Source organism: Pithys albifrons, chromosome 4 (assembly GCF_047495875.1).
Source record: "Pithys albifrons albifrons isolate INPA30051 chromosome 4, PitAlb_v1, whole genome shotgun sequence".
In the NCBI taxonomy this organism is placed as follows: domain Eukaryota; kingdom Metazoa; phylum Chordata; class Aves; order Passeriformes; family Thamnophilidae; genus Pithys; species Pithys albifrons.
The window spans coordinates 44,445,456-44,461,971 of NC_092461.1; the positions used below are offsets into that span (position 1 = coordinate 44,445,456).

At 35.1% G+C, this 16,516-nt stretch overlaps 1 protein-coding gene across 1 annotated transcript in view; it reads left to right on the plus strand.

Annotated features, from left to right (window-relative positions):
* CSMD3 (CUB and Sushi multiple domains 3) overlaps positions 1-16,516 on the plus strand; it is a 602,810-nt gene that overhangs the window by 74,654 nt on the left and 511,640 nt on the right. Inside the window, exon 2 of the mRNA XM_071553967.1 lies at positions 1,838-2,060. Within this exon, the coding sequence (XP_071410068.1) occupies positions 1,838-2,060 (223 nt within the window). The remainder of the gene's footprint in view (positions 1-1,837; positions 2,061-16,516) is intronic.

Consider the following 16,516-nt stretch of genomic DNA (forward strand, 5'->3'; position numbering starts at 1 on the left):
GAGCTCAAATATATATGTGTGTATAATTAAAGAGCTGTCATCTGGTTTGTTTGTTTGTATTTTGTTATGAAATGTATATTATGTTTCTGTGAAAGAACAGCTGAGTGCTTCATGCTTTCTCTCAGTAGATGAAATTCCCCCAATAGCAGAGGGGACTTGCTCTGAGTGTGCTTGCAGAAGAGAAGCTTTGGGGGTGCAAAAGGCCAAGCAGGAAAGCTGATCTAATATTTAAGGAATAAGAGAGCAGAAAGCCTAGAGAGGGGATGTAGACCTACAGTCAAGTTGCAAAGCTGGTGGAAAGAAAAAAACATTCTAAAGTCCCAAATGAGTTAGGAACTGCTGTAACTGAGCATTAGAACTTGGAACAAAAGTTTAGAAAAGGACCTGCTCTGCCAGGATACAATGACTTGGGTGAGACCTTTTTATAATTATTCTTCCTCTTATTTTTCTCAGAAAATGGATTTTCTACAAAAAAAAGAAAATTTATTACAGTCCAAGAAAAGTTGGTATTTGAATGTAGGGGCCATTTCTGATACTTGAGAATGTTCGTTTTAAAAAGGATCTATTGGCAGAGCAACCTTTCAGCTTTGACCCACTGTACTGAATTTGGCTGGGATAGTGTTAAATTTCTTCATAGTGGATCCTGTGGTGTTATCTTGTAGATTTTTGACCAAACAATGTTGATCGCACAAGGACATTTTAGTTATTGCTGAACAGTGCTTACACAGCATCAAGGTCTTGGCTTATCATGCTGCCCATCCCAGCAAATCAGCTGGGGATGTGCAAGAAGTTGGGAGGGGACATGGGGAACACAGATGACCCCAACCAATGAGAGGGATATTTCATACCAAATAAAGGGGATATTCCATACCATATTGGCATCATACTCAGTGATAAAAGCCAGTGGAAAGAAGGAGGAAGGCACCACATTCAGGGTTATGGTGTTTGTCTTCCCATGTAACCATTAGGCATGGTGTAGCTGTGCTTTACTGAAGATGGCTGAATACCTGCCTGCCAAAGTAGCCAATGAATTCCTTCATCTGCTTTGTCTACATGCACAGCTTTCACTGTAGCTATTAAACTGTCTTCGTCTTAACCTGCGGGTTTTGTTACTTTAGCTCTTTTCATTCTCTCCCCTGTTCCACTGCAGGGGAGAGACGGAGGGTGTGGAGTGCCATGGATGAGGGAGCAGCTCTGGGGGGCTTCCCTGACCACTGGAATTAAACAACACCCACTTAGGGTCATGCAAATTATGTGAGCTATTCTTCTTAGTATTTACCTGACATAATACAATGATGCAACAGGTGACTATTTCAGATTAAATCTTTAAGTAGACAGCTTTCATAACCCAAAATTATTGATTGGGAACAGCTTGTTCATAATAAATATCCTTTTAGCCTCTTACAGACCCAAAATATGTGGAGAAAGAATGCAAGGTTAATAGATTTTATCTGTATCAGACCTGTACCAAACAAGATTTGTTTACTTTGCTCTGACTGCTTCTCTTCCTTTTGACAAAAATGAAAATTGATGTGAATACTTTGCCTCATAGACAAATTTAGTTGTAGATGTTGATATAAATATTTATTTTTAAAGATGCTACCATATGCCTTCACATAAACAGTATGAAAAACACATTTGTTAGGTGGGTGGGGTTGTTAATTACATTAAGTGGCAAGCATTTGTATTCAAACATGGGCTTTACCTTTCTAAATGCAGTACTTACTAAGAAATACTTTAATATTTTTTCAGAAATCATGAATTTTAGTGATGTATCCTACTGAAGGTTGATATAAAAATGGATTGCTAACTTTTGTTTCCTTGGTATCTTTTTTAGGATTTATTTATACCTGCGGTGGAACTTTAAAAGGACTTAATGGCACTATAGAAAGCCCTGGCTTCCCATATGGATATCCAAATGGTGCAAACTGTACATGGGTTATAATAGCAGAAGAAAGAAACAGAATACAGATCGTCTTTCAGTCTTTTGCTCTAGAAGAAGAATATGATTATTTGTCATTATATGATGGGCATCCTCATCCTGCAAACTTTAGGACAAGGTAAAGAAGAAATATTATTAAAATTGAATTTATACTAATATCTTAAAAATATATGACTATATTTAAAGCTAGTGTTTTTAAATTATGGATTCTTTGATATTTAGTCGTTAAGGGGTACTTTCTTTAATTAATCATAAGTGCCAAAATCTAGATCATGTGCTTTAATTCTAGTTAACATAAGTACTGAAATTAATCTAGCCCTCATAAAAGTTGTCTCAACAAAATGTAATTAATTAAGAAGCATATGAGCACGGATAAATTAATGTAAAGTGAGTATGAGGTTGTGAAAGTCTCTGTATGATCTAGTAGCAGTGAAACTTTTGTAATGTTTTCAACAGGAAGCTTTTGATCAAGAAAATATATGTAAAATATACTATGGTGTGTTGGGGGTTTTTTGTAATTGTTTATGAGCATCCAAGAAAAAGAGATTACAACAGTGAAAAAATCAGTTTCAAATATCAAGAATATAATAGGTCACAGAGTATTTCTGAGTCTATTTCAGAATCATGGCTCAGATTTTTGGTTCTGGAAGTCTGCAGCTTAAAGAATAGATAATAATTCAGCAATGGCAACATATATATTAGTCATGCATTTGGTAGTTATATTTAATATCATCTATTTTGACTTCTCTAGGTCAATTTGTCACCTACCTAGCCTTCTGTAAGGCGTTTGGCATGGCCCCACACAACATCCTTGTTGTCAAATAGGAGAGATGTATTTGATGGGTGAACTATTTGGTGGATAGCTCAGTGGCTACAGGGCCACATCCAATGAGTTGCAGTCAACAGCTTAATGTCCAAATAGAGATCGGCAAGTGGTATCCCTCAGGGACTCTTCAGGGACCAAGAATATTCAATGTCTTTGTTAATGGTGTGGACAGTGGAATGGAGTGCAGCCTCAGCAAGCTTGCAGGTGACACCAAGTTGAGTGGTGCGGTTGATTTGCTTGAGGAAGGCGATGCCATCCAGGACATTGACAGTGGGCCCAGGAGAAGCTCATGAAGTTCAGTGAGGCCAAGTGGAACATCCTACATCTGAGTCTGGTCAATTCTCAGTGTCAATAAAGTATTTGGAATTAATGGATTGCAAGTAGTCTTGCAGAGAAGGACTTAGGTGTATTAGTAGGTAAAAAATTGGACATAAACTGGCAGTGTGCAATTGCAGCTCAGAAAGCCAACTATATCCTGGGCTGCAGCAAAAGAGACATGACCAGTAAGCTTAGGGGAGCTGATTCTTCCCCTCTGCTTTGCTTTTGACCCCACCTGGAAAACTGTGCCCAGCTCTGAGGCTCCCACCACAAGAGATGCATTTGCCTGTTGGAACAGGTCCAAATAAGTCCACTGAAATGACCAGAAATCTGGAGCACCTCTCCAGTGAAGAAAGGCTGAAAGAGCTGGAGTTCAGGCAGGAGAACAGAAGGCTCCGGGAGACCATATTGTGACTTTTCAATACTTAAAGGGGACTTAGAAGAAAGATGGGGAGATACTTTTTGCCAGGGCCCCTAATGACAGGACAAGGGACGATGGTTTTAAACTGAAAAGAGAGTAGATGAGGACTTGGGTACCTTCCTTACAAAGGCAGGCTGAGAAAGCTGGGGCTGCTCAGCCTGGATAAGAGAATTTTGTGTGGAGACCTGTAGGGGGCCTATAGGGAACTCGGAAAGGGACTCTTCTTTAATAACTGTAGTGATAGGACAAGGGGAAATGGGTACCAATTGAAAGAGGGAATATTTATGTTAGATATTAAGAAGAAAAAAATTACTGTGAGAGTGATGAGATACTGGAACAGGTTTTCCAGGACCTTGTGGATGCCCAACCCTTACATATCCAAAGCCAATTGGATAAGGCCTTGTACAACCCAGACTAGTGGGAGGTGTCCCTGCCCATGGCAGGGTGTTTGGGACCAGATGATCTTTAAGGTCCCTTCCAATCCCCTAACATTCTATGATTAAGATTAGATATGAGGAAGAAATTCCTTATGAAGAGAGTGGTAAGATACTGAAACAGGTTGCTCAGGAAAGCCTTTGTTTTGAGTAACCTGACAGAGTAAAAGATGTCTCTGTCCATGATGGTGGGTTTGGAACTAGATCATCTTCCAAAGCAAACCATTCCATGATTTTATCATTCTAGGATCCTGTGACAAAGAATGTAATACCTGTTCCTAATTAGGGAACATCCAGTTTCATTTTACTTTGCATAATGCTGCTCAAATAAAGGGATGTCTTTTTATAATATTATATGGTAAGTGTTCATTCACTGATAATCATAATTTTTTTAACTAGTGGGTAACAATCCATCATCTGTTCACTAAAAGGAGAATGTAGCTTGGCACTAGAAAAAAGGAAAATTCTTCATCTCAAATCTGTGCAGGATGTGAATTCTGTTTGTGAAATGGTTAACAGTCAGCAGATATGGAGAAAGGCATCTCTAATGAATTTCTGTGTTCCCATTTCTATTTCCTTTTTCATGAGTGTTTGTATGCAATTCTGATATTAGCTGCAGGAAAGAAGAAACCCATAGAAAAAAGATTTGAGTTTTCTTTCAAAAACACAAGAGAAAACAAATCCTGTATTTTCTCCTCTTTCTGTCCACTCTGCAAAAGATAAAATTGAGATTTTCTCAAATGTAGGAGCCCAAAAGGGCTCTCATTGGAAGTCAAGCCTTCTGTTGTGAGTCCATTCCAAATTCTAATCTCAAGGAGTATGTGAACAGTGTTCTGCACAAATACAAAAGAATGAAGCAATTATTACAGTTAGGAACCAAAAGTCCTTAATGAGTTCCAATTTTAATGAGTATCAGGGAAATCAGGTAAAGGAAATTAGGAGGATGGAAGGAATTGGAATGTAATATCTTACAAAGGCAGAATTATTCTTCTTTTTGTCTTGTTCAAGCTGATGAAAAGATTAATACGTATTTGTGTGCACGTGCAAATTCATACATATAATATGTATATGTATCTGGACACATAGATATGTATATACCTATATTCATTTGTTGATATATATGTGCAGGATTCTTTTAAAATTAAACTAATCCTGCAATGCTGGAGCTTTGGGATTTATTTTTTAAACGTTAGTATCTTGAGGTGTAAGTCAAGGAAACTTGTCATGCTTAAAATTTTCCTAAATTGTGTATTTAGGATACCATTACATTCTGGTGAAGAACAGTATAAGGAGTTCTGTGGAAGATAGTGGAGTAAGTCAGCACTTAAAAAGGAAAAGATGATTAAGCCTCAATATAGGTCTTGAAATAGACTATTTTTGCAAGACTTACAAGATTTTGCCAGAGTGTGGGTGCAGTAAAAGAATAGTACACATTTGTGTGAGTGGAGAATTGAGTTTTAAATTAAGAAAGCGTGATAGTGAAATTATGCAAGCTTTACTAAATCTTTCCTGGTAACGTTTATTTTCTCAGATTTCTGTAGCAAGTAGTGTGGTGATGTTTCCTAGAGTTTTCTTTTTACAAAAGGTTTTTATTTAAACAAGTGAAGTTTTATTGAAGTACAGTTGCTCATGAAAACTGTTATTCTAGTTTGACAGTGGGTTTTGTCATTTTACTTAATGACATTAATGAAGGTGTAATCAGATTACACTTATCACGCTCCCTTTAATTTTATAACAGACAAAAATATTTTCAGGGAACTGCACATGTATTTGAAAAATATATAAATGGACAGCTAAAAAACTGTCCCAGATAGACAAGGCCACTTTCTTTTTTTTTACTTCAATATTATGAAATAAGTTTTGTATGAATGAAAATGATTTTACAATTTGATTTTTCAGGAAGCTCATGGCCCCTGACTCCACCCTCATCCAGTTTTGTATGTCTTTGTTTAATTGGTCTCCTCAGAATTGAATCTTGTTGAAATTGCAGTCATTGACTGTCTTCAGTGAGTGCTCAACAGCCTTAACTGAATTAGATTTAGCACTTAAATTTCAGCTAAACAATAGCAAATAACATGTTAGATATGTCCATTATGGAAAATGTAGAGTCAGTATTACACTTGCCTCTTTGTGTATCTCTGTATACTTGATTTAGTATCTTTGCCTCAAAATGTAAATAGAGAAATTATAGTTTAAAGCTGTGAATTACATGCAAAAAAATCTTTCCATAAATCATATTTGTAATTACCTACAAAAAGAATCTGTTTGCAGAAAACCAGTATTTCTTCCTGTTTTTGAAGTGAGTTTTCACCAAAATTTCATACTTAGGAGTCTTTCTGGGTCATGCTGTAGACACTGTCTATATATAGGGTTTTCTTGTTGCCCTCCCTATGCATATTTGTGATTTTTGTGTACCCTTTCTTTCACCTTTCTACAACTAGCTCCCCTCGAAATAAAAGAAACTCCCCCAAACCCAAGAAATACAAAAAACCCCAAAAACATAAAGAAAAAAAATCCCAAAACAATCAAACAAAAACCCCCAAACCCCTCCAAACCAAACCAACAAAGAAACAAACCCCAATTAACCAAACAAAAGCCTCCTACGATTGGATTTTCTATGAATACTGTTAAATTGCAACTTTGTATAGACCCTGTTTTGGAAAGTAGCTAATACTTCCAACTGCTATTCTGAATGAAGATGTTGCATTTCCAGATAAAAACTTGTTCCATTTTTCCAAAATTTCTGTCTTTCACATTATTTTTTGGGGGGTACTAGATAAATCATTTCAGCCAAGCTGATAATACATTTTCAATTTTCTGGGTGTCCAGCTTGAGAAACAAGTTTTGTTTGCACTAGTGATGAGAAATCCTATGCTATATTAAAATTAGCAGAAGGTATGTTTAAACCAATAAAACATTGCATAAATCAACTACTTTGCAAAAGCCAATTAGAGTGATCTGGTGATACCTCTTGCATGTTATGAAAATATTTGTAGTGTAATTTTTAAATAATTCACTGTGGTAGCCACTGCCTTATCTTAGGGAGGGGCAGGGAAAGAACTGCTTACATAGGGCACGAGTCAGGAATTGAGGAGACCCTGCACAGGCTGTGCTCTTGCTTTTCTTTAGCTGCTTGTGGTTAATTTTCTCTTAGGAACTTTGAAAGGAAGGAAGCTTTAAACATTCTGAGTGTTTAAAAGGGGAGTTAATACTTCTAATCTCTTGTACTTAAGCAAGATAAATCACCCTTTCATCTGTGCTCCCTGCTGAGGCCACCAAGAATCAAATGCACAGGTTACCTGATCAGTGCTGATGAGCTGCATATGAGAAATGAACTGAAGGCATCCACTGCCTTCTCTCTGTTGATGAATTGCTCTCCTAAAACATCTGACTTCCTAATTATGCCTACATTTTTAACATTTACTCCCCTTGAAGAGAAAAACCATTTTCAGTAGATTAATAAGTGGTTCTTTAAAAAATTTCAGGATGTTCCTAATGTTAAATATAATTTGGTATTGTATCCTCACTCTAGTACTTCCAAAGGGTTGAATTTGGTGCTAAACGAACAGACTAATAGTGACTATAAAATTAAATTACTTTCTTTGATGTGACTAATTAACATCAGAGAAAAAAATGGGCATACAGTGGCAGGTTGGTGAGTTGGCTCTGGGGTGAGGCTATTCTAACTGAAAAGGACATGGACAAACATTGGGCAGGTCCGAACAAGGAGCCAGCCTGGCTTCTCTGACCATGCCATTGGAATGGGACCTCCTTCAGCGGTCTAGAGGACCACAGAAGGAGCCAAATGAACTTTCTCCAGCTGGTAAGGGAACACCCATGTTGATGGGTTTAGTACCCTGCTGTCACTCCATCACGACCTGGTCCTGGCCTGATAACATTTTCAGATACCTGTCTCTTTATCATAAATATGAAAACATTAGCAAACATTGTCTTTTGGCTTGAAACCAGTCACAAATTTAAGGTACACTTTCTCTGAATAATTTGTCTTTTTTGATTTTAGAGTGTTGAAATCATAGAATTATCCATCCTTTTCTCTACATCTAAAATTTTATTGAAAAACATTCAGGGCATTTGGTAAATTAAAGCAAAAACCCCAAACCAACAAAATACAAAGTAAAAACAATACTTTGGTAATTTTGTGTTCTTCCTTAAAAAAGAAATAGCAAAAAGTAAAATGCTAACAATTCCCAAATTTAACAGATGAAGAATTTATTTCTGGAAGATTAGATTTTGCCTATAAAACTTCCAATTTTTAATGTGAAAGAATTATAATTTACATCTTACATTGCTAAATTGTCAAAATTATCTTAAGTAATGTTACAGTGAAAGAAGGCTAGCAAAAGAATGAGTATGGCACTAGGAGAAACTTCCACTGCCCTCATTTAATAGCTCTGCTTTGTTTTGCATATCTTATTCTAACTATGCTGCATATGTGTTTCTCCTTTTAACTGACAGCAATCTGTGTCAGTCATGAAGCTATTCTGCTAACATTAGTGCAGCCTCCAGCTTGATATGTCAACTAAGGCCACCCTGGTAGCTACAGTAATCTTTTCTTTTCTGACTCAGACCCTTCTTTCTCTTGGTCTTTTGGACTTTATCCATATGTCTTTGTGAGCATTTATATGTAGGTTACATCTCTTACTATTTCTGAGATAAACTCCTTAGCTTAGGGGGTTTTGGAAGCTATTATGATATTATTTTTTTTTTTATACTTGCCATATTAATATAGCAATAGTGCTTCAATCTTTCTCATATTGATCCTCATAAGCCCCATATTTTCACATTGCTTTTGCCTCTTTCTTTCTCCACTTCTGCTATGTCAGGGTGTGATGGTTTTAAGAACAGCTGGGAATTAAACTCCAAATAAGCCACTCTCCTTCCTCTGCCCCTTCTGGTAAAGGAGGGGTAAAAGTAGACTATGGGTTGAGGCAGCAATTTACTGAAAACACAAAGCAATAGAATAGGAAACTCATAACATCTATAATTATTATTTATAATTCTTAATTAATTAATAATAACAGCAAAAGTACATAAAAAGAGAAGGTGTTTTACCCAGAAAAAGGTGTTCACCACTGGGATCAAAACCAAGATGGTGTACTGTCCCCCTGGGTTGTGTCCACGTGGCTTCCCCAGACAGAGATATGATGGTGACCATTCCCAAGCACCGTGCCATATGTAGTGCATGCAGTGCAGGGTGCCCTGACCTCATGCCAATGTCTTGTCTGGGAAAAATGCCACGAGGGTGTATTGATTCTCCTTTCTGAATCCAAGTTGTATGTAGCTCAATTTTACTTCATACATGTGTATCGCTTTGTTCTTTAGAACTTATTTCTCATTTGAACAATTCCTTCTTTACTTAAACCATATGAAAAATCCTTTCTGAATATGTTATCACTTCATTTAGATTATTGCCGTTTCAAGTAGCACTTGGAGTATCTAACTCCAAGTTATTTCTGTACCTTTCATCTTCTAATATAATAGTTGCTCAAGTCAGCAGAGAGAAGGAATAAAGAAAAATATGAGTGCTCTGAGGTCCTAGATTAAATCAGACAGAGACAAATCTCCTTGACTATTATAAAGTCAAGGAGGCTTTAAGACATGTCTGAGTGCAATATTTTCAGTCATTTAGGTCTTCATTCACAACTAACCTTGAGAACTGAAACTTAAAAAGCTTCTATTTTCACTCTCCTGTTTAAGTAATTTTGGATACTGATATAGAACAGGAGTTGCTGATAGGGAGAGAATGGACTGTTTACTGAACCACGAAACTTTCGATTGTCAATCTTTGATTTTTTTTTCAGCTCAGACATTTTATTATGCCCTAAGTACCACATTTTTATTCTCTCATCACTATTCACTTCCTGTCCTAGTTGTCAGCCAGAGAAAATACTATGAGCTGATTAGGATCAAATTAAGGATTCACCACTTTCAAAACACCTTCGAACCTCTTATCACAGAGTCACTGATTTTTATTTCAGCTGCTCCACTGCTTTCTAGATTTCTCCATTATTTGCATAGAAAGAGAAGAAAGGAAGGATTTTCACCTGAGAAGTTAGGGAACAGTGAACAAACCCAAACAGGTTGTTCTCCTTACACAAAAAGGAGAAAATAAAAAAGATATAACTGCTAGGCAAACACCAATGAAGAGATAAAGGTACAGAAAACAAGAAGAAAGACCAGTGCAGATGAAGGAGGGAACCATGGCAATTAAGAAAAGAAGGAAGGTGCTGTGAACCAACAGTCAAAGTAGAAGATTATGAGACAGATAACAGAACTGAATGAATCTTAATAAGAAAATTTTCATTGTATGAACAAAGAAATAAATACAGCAAAGGTGTGATCTCTGAGAATTTTACTTATTCATTTTTCTTTGTATGGCTAAGTTGTTTTATGGGATTTGAAACAGCTTAGGAAGAAAAGTTGATTTTTGTTGTGAAGGCCACTTACATATGATGAACTTACATGACACTGTAACACAGCATGTCAGCACAGTCTGTGGCCATTAGTCTTCCACCTATGTTTCCATTATAAGAAGGAAAAGAATGATAGTTCACAATAATAGTCTTGTCCCAGAAAGTTATAGTCTATGGGAAAGGCTCTTTCTGTTACAGGGTTGTTTAACTGTTAGACCTGTTCACATGACAGATAGGTAACTCTTAAACCAGTTGTTAAATTCATCTTCTTTTGTTGCAGTTGACAGTATCAATAAACATACCTCATAAAGTTGATAATTGAATCAGAATGTGTCTGGAACAACCATATACTATTACTAAACTAAACCTGAACATTTAGTTCCTATATGAATACACATTTCTATTATTTTTGAAGAAAGACATGATCTTTCTCATTTAACTGGTATGTCTGCAGAAAGCAAAAAAAAAAAGGGTATGAGTTTTTGTGTGAATATATATGTTTCTGTGTGTGTATTTACATGTACACCAATTAGAGTGAAGTAATGATCAGGCATAAGGCTTGAGCTAGACAAGTTTTCCCTCTGTCTCTCAAATATTTGTCTTAAATTGTGACTGTGGTTGCCTTTTTCTGAAAAGTGACTCCTATAGATTCATTGCACAATTGGAAGTGAATATTTTATCCTCCAACTTAATTTACCTAAGAGGAATTAATGTCAACAATATATTAAAAATCCATGAATATGTTGATATGGGTAAGGGACTTTTCCTGTGGAAAAATATTCAAAACAATTGAAAAAAAAGGGAAAAAAAGGCAAAACCCCCTCATAGATTCTTTCTAAGTGTTAGTAGCATCAAAAAAAATCTGTAAAACTGTTTCAGTTCTTCTGTAATCAGTGCAAGTCTTTAGGATCTAAATAAAGCAACACAGATAGTTATGCAGAAGTGTCTTTATAATTAGGATTTACAAATTCAATCGTGAATTTATACAATTTTCTTATATGGTCCAATATGCTTCCATTTTTGCATTATAAAACATATATAATACATCTTTTCAAGGTGTGTGGGACAATTAGCTTGTGTACACCTATGACATCTGTACAAACAACTGAAGTAATTTTGCCAATTAAGTTCTGCTGCTGTATAGTATAAAACAGTGTGCAGAGACAAATGTGTATTTTGTCCAGTTTTAAACATTTTAGAAGTTTTTTTTTTAAATAAAATAGAGTTGCTTTTCTTGCTGACAGTTTAAAGTCACTTTCTATCTATCTACCATACTAAAACCATATAAGTAGACTAAGTTTTAACTAAGATTTTCTAATACTATAAAAAAGGAATCTTGTCTTGGACAAATGCTGTTTATTCTTAACTGTGCTCTGAAAGAAACCAATAAAAACTTCTAGTGTTAAAGCCTGCAGATAGACATTTCTCTAACACATTTTTACAAGGTGATTAAAATTGTTGATGAGAAAGCTTCTCTAGAGTAACCAGCATCTATCTACAAAGAATGGAGCTCATATTTTTTCAGAGGAATATTTGGTGTTGCTGAAATAGAATGGAGACATAGCACATTTATATATAAAATCTTTAACATATGTCTTTTTTTACACCAATTTCTAAGGAAAAAAAAAAGCGAGAGGAATGAGAGCCGATAGATGCTGTAAAGGGCATAGCAGACCCATGTACACTCCCAAATAGAAATGCACATTCACCAAAATGACAACATCCTGAGTGATGAAAACAGCTGTACTTTTAGGCTATTTTTGAACTTTTTTATATACTGCAGTATTTCAGTTGTCACTTGGAAAGTAGCTGTTAATAAATTGAGAAAGGATTTGTACTATTTGAAGGAAATAGTAAATATTATAGGACACAATTTTCTACAATGGCAAAATCTGGAATAAAGTCAAAATATTGTTTGGTTTTATTTTTTTTTCTAATTTGAAGCTAAGTATTTTCTCAGGTTATTGCCTTAATTATATATTATGGTACTTAATAATCCAACTCTATAAAAATAATCTGGATGAAAAAGTCACAGTGACATGCTATTCAAGCTAATCATCTTTCACAGACATTTAATACTGATAATTGCAAAAATATTTTTTGCTAGTCCAAGTGCCATTGTAAACATGTTACACCAGACCATGGAAAAATTAATCATGGTTGTAATAGTAATTATATTTATTTTCTATGTGATTTCAAGTGAATATAAGAATTGCAAATATATTTAAACATGGAATTGAAAAAAATGCTTAAAATGTAAAAACATCACAAAAAAGGAAAATAGAAAAATCAAATGAACCTCTTGAATGGCCAAAATGCAAACCTCAGAGATACAAAAAATAACATTATTCATTATTCAAATGAGTTAAAGAGTTTTCTTTCCCCAAATCAAAGGCTAGAGAAAGTTCTATTACAAGGTATTTTGTTTTCTTATATAAACAATATGGACAAGTCTCATTCTCAGGATTGTATTATAAATTTTATAACATATCATAGGGTTACAGATGAGGCACAAAGTCAAAATCGAGATAGCTCTCTTTTCTGAAGTGGAAAACAATGGATTGGACTAGGGTTTCACATGAAAAATAAATACTGAGTTTATTTGTACCATCCTCTTTTCATAATCTTGCTTTTACTGTTGAACTATTTTCTGCAATTTTTCTGTTATTTCATTCAATTCCATCTATGCTTTTCAATGAAATTGTTTTATCCGCCTCTGTTCTACCTTTCTCAGACCGCCCTAATTAATCACCATCTCAAAATTTTCTTTTTTAACTTAACTATTTCCTGTTTTTAGTTCTGTGAACTGTCTTTTTTGAACATCAATTGTTATTTGTGTCCTAGTTTTTGCACTTGTAATTAGCACTATTCCCTGGGTTTTGGGTGAAGAAGGTTTAATCTTTCTGTATCTAAGGTTTTCTTCATGATTGTCCGGGGAAATTAAGCCTAGTTTGTTCTTTTGTTTGATTGTTGTTTTTTGGTTGGTTGGTTTTTTTTTCTTCCCAGAGCATTATTGGACATTGTTTTCTTGTTATTTGGAACTGCACTAGGTTATCTATCAACATGCTGCAATACCAGCTTTCATTATTATGCTAATGTGATCCAGATTTATATGGCAGTGGTTCTTAACACTGATTTATGTGGTGCAGCTGGAAGAACTTTTTAACTGATACTAAGCCATGAAGAAGCCACACCAAAACCAGGAGTTATGCTGGGTTTTTTTTTTTGCAGTTATAACCTTCATCAAACAAATAAAGTTATTTATTTTGTTTGGTTGGTTTTTAATAAAATATATGTTTGCTTAAAGTGTTTTTTTCAGATTGGTATTTAGCGTGGTGGTCAGTTTTTCTTGGTATTTAGTTCATAGGTAAAATTTTAAGAAAGGTACAGAGCAGAATCAAGTTTGAATGTTCAAAAAAATCCTGTTCACTGTATGCCCTGTTAACTGGATTGTGTCCAAAGAATAATTTGGAATTGATTTCACAATTTGGATTATATGACTCAGTGGTTTTAAGAAGTTATATTTAGGATTTTTATAAAGCCCATGTCGAAATACTGCAAGGGCAATGGAAATATCTGAAACTTCCTGCATAGGCCTTTCGTTTTACTGTCTTTATCAGTTACAGTAATAAAAAATAACAACTCTAACTTTTTATGTTGTTAGGAAATGTGGGTGGCTCATTCATTCGGGTTTTTTTTATGTTTGGTTGTTTTTTGGTTGCTTTTTGTTTTTTTTTGTTTTGTTTTTTTTTTTGGTGAGACACCCTTTTTGCATGAATGATTATTTCACTTTACTGTCTTATTTATTCCACCATCTAGTTCTGTTGATGTCAGTCAAAGTGGCTCTGATGTGGGATCCAGATAACACAGACTAACCTATTTTTGATGATTGCAAAATAGATCATCTAAGTGGACTTGTATTTCTATTATAAATTTATTTTTATTTTAACCTGCTCCCACTTATTAAAAGGTACACACTAAACCAGACCTGGCAAACCTATAACTATTTAGGGATTAACATTTTATATGTGCATAGCTATTATGAAATCCTAAATAGAGAGGCAAAACTAGTGGCATTTTCTTACCTGGTTTCAGCTAAAGTAACAATATTTTAAAATTTCTTTTATGAAATCATTGTGGTACATCTTTAATTTTGGAAAGATTTCTTCTTTGTTGGATCAGTTATTGGAGGATTATAAAAAGTGGAGGTTAGAATAAGGTACCTGACACTCTTCTGTTTTGTTATACTTGATTAAAAATGTTTCATAAAACAAAATTTCCTCAAATAATCGGTATTTGTTAATTTTCATTTCATATCATAGATATTTGAAGAGAGCAGCCAATTCATGTAAAAAAATTATTGAAACATTTTTTTAGGAAATCTGAAACTTAATTCTACTCTGGAGAGTATTCCTTCTTCCTAGAAAGTATTCTCCCTTTTATTTTGTGGGGATGGAAGTGGTAAAGGCTTCACATGCATTCTGAAGAGGAAGGAGAAAAACTCAAAAAGAAGTCCAAATTTTTAATTTTTTTTTTCCCTTGGAAGTGGGACCTCATCTTCTATTTTAAACTCAGTTATGGCTTCCTTAAAAAATGCTTATTTTTTTCCTGCTAAAAGTTTTGCTGTGGTATCTCATATGTAATCTTCAATATGGAATTAATTACTTACCTTCTATGAGACTGAAAATTACAGGTTATTATTTATGCATATATAGTATATACACTGTGCTTGTGTAATAGATATATTAATTTAGAACCCTTTAATTTTCTAGGTTTGTAAAGATTATTATAGGGTCTCATTTATGTTTTGATGGGATAAATAGCACCTCAAGCACCACAGCTTTTTTCCGAGATCTGTCTGTTTCAGAATTTCCGATTTGTAAATGTAAAATATTTTCAATTATATCCTGGTTTTCTTCTCCTCCATTTTGCATTTAATTTTTTTATCTATTTTGTTGTTTCTGTACCCATCCCACTCCCAAGGGCATTTCAGAATTGAGAGCTTAATTTCTCCCTGGTGTTGTCACTTCTTTCTCTACTGCAAGGGATTTAGGCTCTGCCTTGAAGCACCATATGCTCCAACCCCTAAGTAGAAAGATAGCCATATCCCATGGCAGAGGAGAGACACCTTACTCTAGCGTCCTCTGGACTTCCTCTTTTGTCCTTTTCTGCATGCTCTTGTCTATGTTTTTATATTTTCTCCTTTAAAGTAAACAGGGGCCTGGGAGAAAAGTAGGTTATTTTTGACTCAGAGCGAAAGTTTCCTGGAAGAAAAGGAATGAAATAAAATCCATGGTGGTTTTTTTGTTTTGTTTGTTGGGGTTTTGTTGTGTGTGGTTTTTTGTATGTTTTGTTTTGGGGGTTTTTTGGGGGGGGCTGGGGGAGTTGGTTGTTTTGGTGGAGTTTTGGTCGATTTTTTTTTTTCTTTCCTTTATTTTGTTTTAGCTGTTGCAGTCAGTTTTCCAGCTAATTTAGCTGGTCAGTTGGAAGGTTTTATTCTATTTTTTGCAGTTACTCAATATTATAAGACTGAGTTTTTCATATTAAAACCATAGATTCTGAAATATATGCAGATAGTTTTTCCTTCTTTACTCGCCCTGCTACTACAACTTTATATCTGTACCAGAACAGAAATAACATGTGTAGTGATAATGTCACAAGCCTTTTGCTCATGGATGAATTCCAAAACTATACAGAATATTTAGTGTAAGTTGAAGCTGTTCTGGAAGTTCCTGGCACCCATGATGGTGATAAGTAAAATATGGCATCCCTCCTTTCCATATTGTGCTATTTTCACACATTAAGGCAAAGTTACGAAAGATGTCCAACTCATCTAAAAGCTTGTTGTCACTCACAGAAGCAAATCCGTCTCCCATGTTCCTCTGAATTTGGCAGTAATATCCTTCCCTTCTTTCCATTGGCTCTGGCGCTCATCAGGCATATCACTTTGTGAAAATGCTTCCCTTTGATAACTAGAATGACTTGAGTTTATTTTTGAAGCACTAGCTCTTCGAGGTGGTTAAATGAGTTCACAGAGAAGTGTGCAAATCACTAGAATCATTGTGAAGTCAGTGTTAGAACTCTGGGAAAACTGGAAGAAGAAGGTTCCTCTCCTTCGGTGTTTTGAAAGCTCCAAGATCT